This window comes from Chiloscyllium plagiosum, unplaced genomic scaffold (assembly GCF_004010195.1).
Source record: "Chiloscyllium plagiosum isolate BGI_BamShark_2017 unplaced genomic scaffold, ASM401019v2 scaf_721, whole genome shotgun sequence".
NCBI lineage: Eukaryota > Metazoa > Chordata > Chondrichthyes > Orectolobiformes > Hemiscylliidae > Chiloscyllium > Chiloscyllium plagiosum.
In genome coordinates this window covers 1,501-5,591 of record NW_025212528.1, presented here as the reverse complement: position 1 = coordinate 5,591, position 4,091 = coordinate 1,501, and the positions used below count along the sequence as shown (strand labels likewise).

At 59.7% G+C, this 4,091-nt stretch overlaps 1 protein-coding gene across 1 annotated transcript; it reads left to right on the top strand.

Annotated features, from left to right (window-relative positions):
- Window positions 1–351: 351 nt before the first annotated feature.
- Window positions 352–2,008, top strand: LOC122547408 (LHFPL tetraspan subfamily member 3 protein-like). The gene has a single exon (XM_043686035.1). The coding sequence runs from the start codon at window positions 553–555 to the stop codon at window positions 1,084–1,086; it is 534 nt and encodes a 177-aa protein (XP_043541970.1). The 5' UTR covers window positions 352–552; the 3' UTR covers window positions 1,087–2,008.
- The last annotated feature ends 2,083 nt before the right edge of the window (window positions 2,009–4,091 follow it).

Below are 4,091 nucleotides of genomic sequence, written 5' to 3'. Positions count from 1 at the left end.
ATTCCCAAAGTAGCCCTAACCGATACAGCCACAACGTGACCCTCCCAACCCCTACACTCAACACACTGACCGATACAGCCACAACGTGACCCTCCCAACTCCTACACTCAACACACTGACCAATACAGTCACAACGTGACCCTCCCAACTTCCCACTCAACGCACTGACAGAGTGTTTGTGTCTGTGTGTGAGAGACAGACACAGAGCGATAGAGACAGAGTACATGAGAGAGACACAGAGAGAGTGTGTGTGTGAGAGGAGTGTGTGTGAGACAGTGTGTGTGAGAGTGTGATAGTGTGTGTGTGTGAGAGAGAGAGAGAGAGAGAGAGAGAGAGAGTGTGTGCGTGTGTGTGTGTGAGTGTGAGAGGGAGAGAGCGTGTGCCTTGTCAGAGCTCTGTGTCCGTGCTCTCCTGCGGTGATCTGGGAGTTGAAGGAAGAGGCAGAGGGCCCGTGTGTCTGAGAGAGAGAGAGAGAGAGAGAGAGTGTGCGTGTGTGAGAGATAAGAGTCCCTGATGGATTAGCTGTCAGTTCAGAGCGTATCCCTGCTCAGGATGCACTGCAGTTACTCACAGTCCTGCAGCAGACCCTCGACGTGCGACACAGAGAGAGAGAGAGCAAGTACTGCGCTGCCCGTGGGATCCCTCCAAGCAGAGATGCTGACAGTTCACGATGTGGCACCCCTGTACCAGACGGACTTTGTGAGGAACGCCCGGGCAGTAGCTGCCCTCTGGGCTGTCTGCACGCTGTGCCTGGCCTTGCTGGAGGTGGTGGTGCTGACTGAACCGGACTGGGTCCAGGCCCCAGGCTCCGGCCTGGCCCCCTCAGGCTCCTTCGGCCTCTTCCAGCTGTGCCAGCAGACTGAAGGGCCACCCCGGTGCCAGGGCTCTCTGGCCGCCCTCTCCCCGGTGCCCTCCTTCCGGACGCCGGCTGGATTCGTGGGCGCCGCCCTGGGCCTGGTCCTGGCCAGCATCTGCTGTGGCTTGGGCCTTTACCGCTGCTGCCACCCGGCCACTGTCTACAAGGTGTGCGCCTGGCTCCAGTTCTCAGCTGGTACGCTGCACCCACGCACTCTCCCCACCGCCTAAACATCTGGGCAGGAAAGCTCCAGGCTTCAATCTCGGCCTACTTCCTGTTATTGCCACCCCTGTCACCTGCCATGGCACTGGGCATAAATCACTGGGCATGAAAAGTTCAGGCTTCAATCTCGGCCTACTTCCTGTTATTACCCCCCCCAATATAATTTGCTGTGGTACTTGGGCAGGAAAACTCCAGGCTTCAATCTCGGCCTACTTTGAGTTATAGCTTCCTCTGTAACCCGCCATAGCACTGGGCGTAAATCACTGGGCATGAAAGGTCCAGGCTTCAATCTCGGCCTACTTCGAGTGATAGCCTCCCCTCTACCCTGCATTGGTACAGACCATAAATCACTGGGCAGGAAAGCTCCAGGCTTCAATCTCGGCCTACTTCGAGTGATAGCCTCCCCTCTACCCTGCAATGGTACAGACCATAAATCACTGGGCAGGAAAGCTCCAGGCTTCAATCTCGGCCTACTTCAAGTTATAACCTCCCCTCTACCCTGCTATGGTACAGACCGTAAATCTCTGGGCAGGAAAGCTCCAGGCTTCAATCTCGGCCTACTATGAGTTATAGCCTCCTCTACAACCCGCTGTGGTGCTGCGCCTTAAAATCTGAGCAGGAAAGCTCCAGGCTTCAATCTCGGCCTACTATGAGTTAAAGCCTCCCCTCTACCCTGCTGTGGCACAGGGCATTAAATCACTGGGCAGGAAAGCCCCAGGCTTCAATCTCGGCCTACCAATCCATTGCACTGTCGGAGGCAAGGGAATGGATCCCCCCAGGCTCGGTCTTTGGGCCTAGCCGATCTCTCCCGGGAAAGTCGGGTGAAGAGAGGGACCGGGGAGGGTTTGGGGGCGGTACCCAAGCCACACGTGACTCCTGTCGATGCCCACCCAGCCCAAACAGGTCCGGAGATGCAACACAAATGGGAAAAACGCCAAGCCAGATGTGGGGTGGGAGGAGCGAGGGGAGTGGACAGGGGCACTGCCTAACCGAGCCATGGCCGAATGCGCGAAGGTTGGTGGTACACGCAAGGGGGGGGGGGAACGGGGAAGAGAGGCAAGTGAAAGGTACGATCGTTGGGTGATGCCTCTGTTGCGGAATAGCAGCAGCATTTATAGCCTCCGGGTGGCTACAGCAGGGTGGGCGGGGCTGGGGAACCCCCAAATATGCCCAAAATGGCTACTCGGTCTCCCCCCTCCCACGCCAGCCTTGGGCTATCAGTCTGAAGGATGGAACCAGGAGCCAGAGTAGCCATTCAGCCCCTCTACCTCCAGCCAGTTACACAGGAACAGGAGGCCATTCAGCCCCCCTCCCTCCTCCAGCCTGTTACACAGGAACAGGAGGCCATTCAGCCCCTCCTCCCTCCTCCAGCCTGTTACACAGGAACAGGAGGCCATTCAGCCCCTCCTCCTCCAGCCTGTTACACACCTTGAGGAGGTGGGGTTGGGAAGTAGTGAGGGGGGGTGGTGAGCCCTGCAAATCCCCCCGCACCCTTTTGTTGAAGGGAGACCGTGCCCCCATCCCCACCCCCTCCCTGGGGGAGGGAGTCTCAGGACTCTATCTCTGAAGGAATGACCCATATCGGTCCCTGTCGGGGGGGCAAGGGGTCGTGGGTCAAATGTCGGAGGGGAACTTGCGGGGAGACGGTGCCTCACACCTGCTGCCCCTCAACATTTCAGGAGGGGGCAGGTTTGGAAGGCGCTGTTGGAGGAGAGTTGCTGCAGTGCGTCCTGTAGACAGTACACGCACCACAGCCCCTCAGCATCAGGGGTGGGTGGGAGGGAATGTTGGAGCTCAGCCGGGCATTCCTAATGAGCCCAGCTACCTCGGGGATGGAGAGAGAGAGGGTTGGAGCTCAGCCGGGCATTCCAAATGCGCCCAGTTCCCTCGGGGATGGAGAGAGAGAGGATTGGAGCCCAGCCGGGCATTCCTAATGAGCCCAGCTACCTCTGGGATGGAGAGAGAGAGGGTTGGAGCTCAGCCGGGCATTCCTAATGAGCCCAGCTACCTCGGGGATGGAGAGCGAGAGGGTTGGAGCTCAGCCGGGCATTCCTAATGAGCCCAGTTCCCTCGGGGATGGAGAGAGAAAGGGTTGGAGCTCAGCCGGGCATTCCTAATGAGCCCAGTTGCCTCGGGGGAGGGAGTGTTGGAGCTCAGCCGGGCATTCCTAATGTGCCCAGTTCCCTCGGGGATGGAGAGAGAGAGGATTGGAGCTCAGCCGGGCATTCCTAATGAGCCCAGCTACCTTTGGGATGGAGAGAGAGAGGGTTGGAGCTCAGCCGGGGATTCCTAATGAGCCCAGCTACCTCGGGGATGGAGAGAGAGAGGGTTGGAGCTCAGCCGGGCATTCCTAATGAGCCCAGTTCCCTCGGGGATGGAGAGAGAGAAGGTTGGAGCTCAGCCGGGCATTCCTAATGAGCCCAGCTACCTCGGGGATGGAGAGAGAGAGGGTTGGAGCTCAGCCGGGCATTCCTAATGAGCCCAGCTACCTCGGGGGAGGGAGGGAGGGAGTGTTGGAGCCCAGCTACCTCGGCGAGTGGGAGGGAGGGAGTGTTGGAGCCCAGCTACCTCGGCGAGTGGGAGGGAGGGAGTGTTGGAGCCCAGCTACCTCGGCGAGTGGGAGGGAGGGAGTGTTGGAGCCCAGCTACCTCGGCGAGTGGGAGGGAGGGAGTGTTGGAGCCCAGCTACCTCGGCGAGTGGGAGGGAGGGAGTGTTGGAGCCCAGCTACCTCGGCGAGTGGGAGGGAGGGAGTGTTGGAGCCCAGCTACCTCGGCGAGTGGGAGGGAGGGAGTGTTGGAGCCCAGCTACCTCGGCGAGTGGGAGGGAGGGAGTGTTGGAGCCCAGCTACCTCGGCGAGTGGGAGGGAGGGAGTGTTGGAGCCCAGCTACCTCGGCGAGTGGGAGGGAGGGAGTGTTGGAGCCCAGCTACCTCGGCGAGTGGGAGGGAGGGAGTGTTGGAGCCCAGCTACCTCGGCGAGTGGGAGGGAGGGAGTGTTGGAGCCCAGCTACCTCGG

What these genes read in the sequence shown, in the direction of transcription:
- LOC122547408 (XM_043686035.1), top strand. Translation starts at nt 553, where the DNA reads ATGCACTGCAGTTACTCACAGTCCTGCAGCAGACCCTCGACGTGCGAC.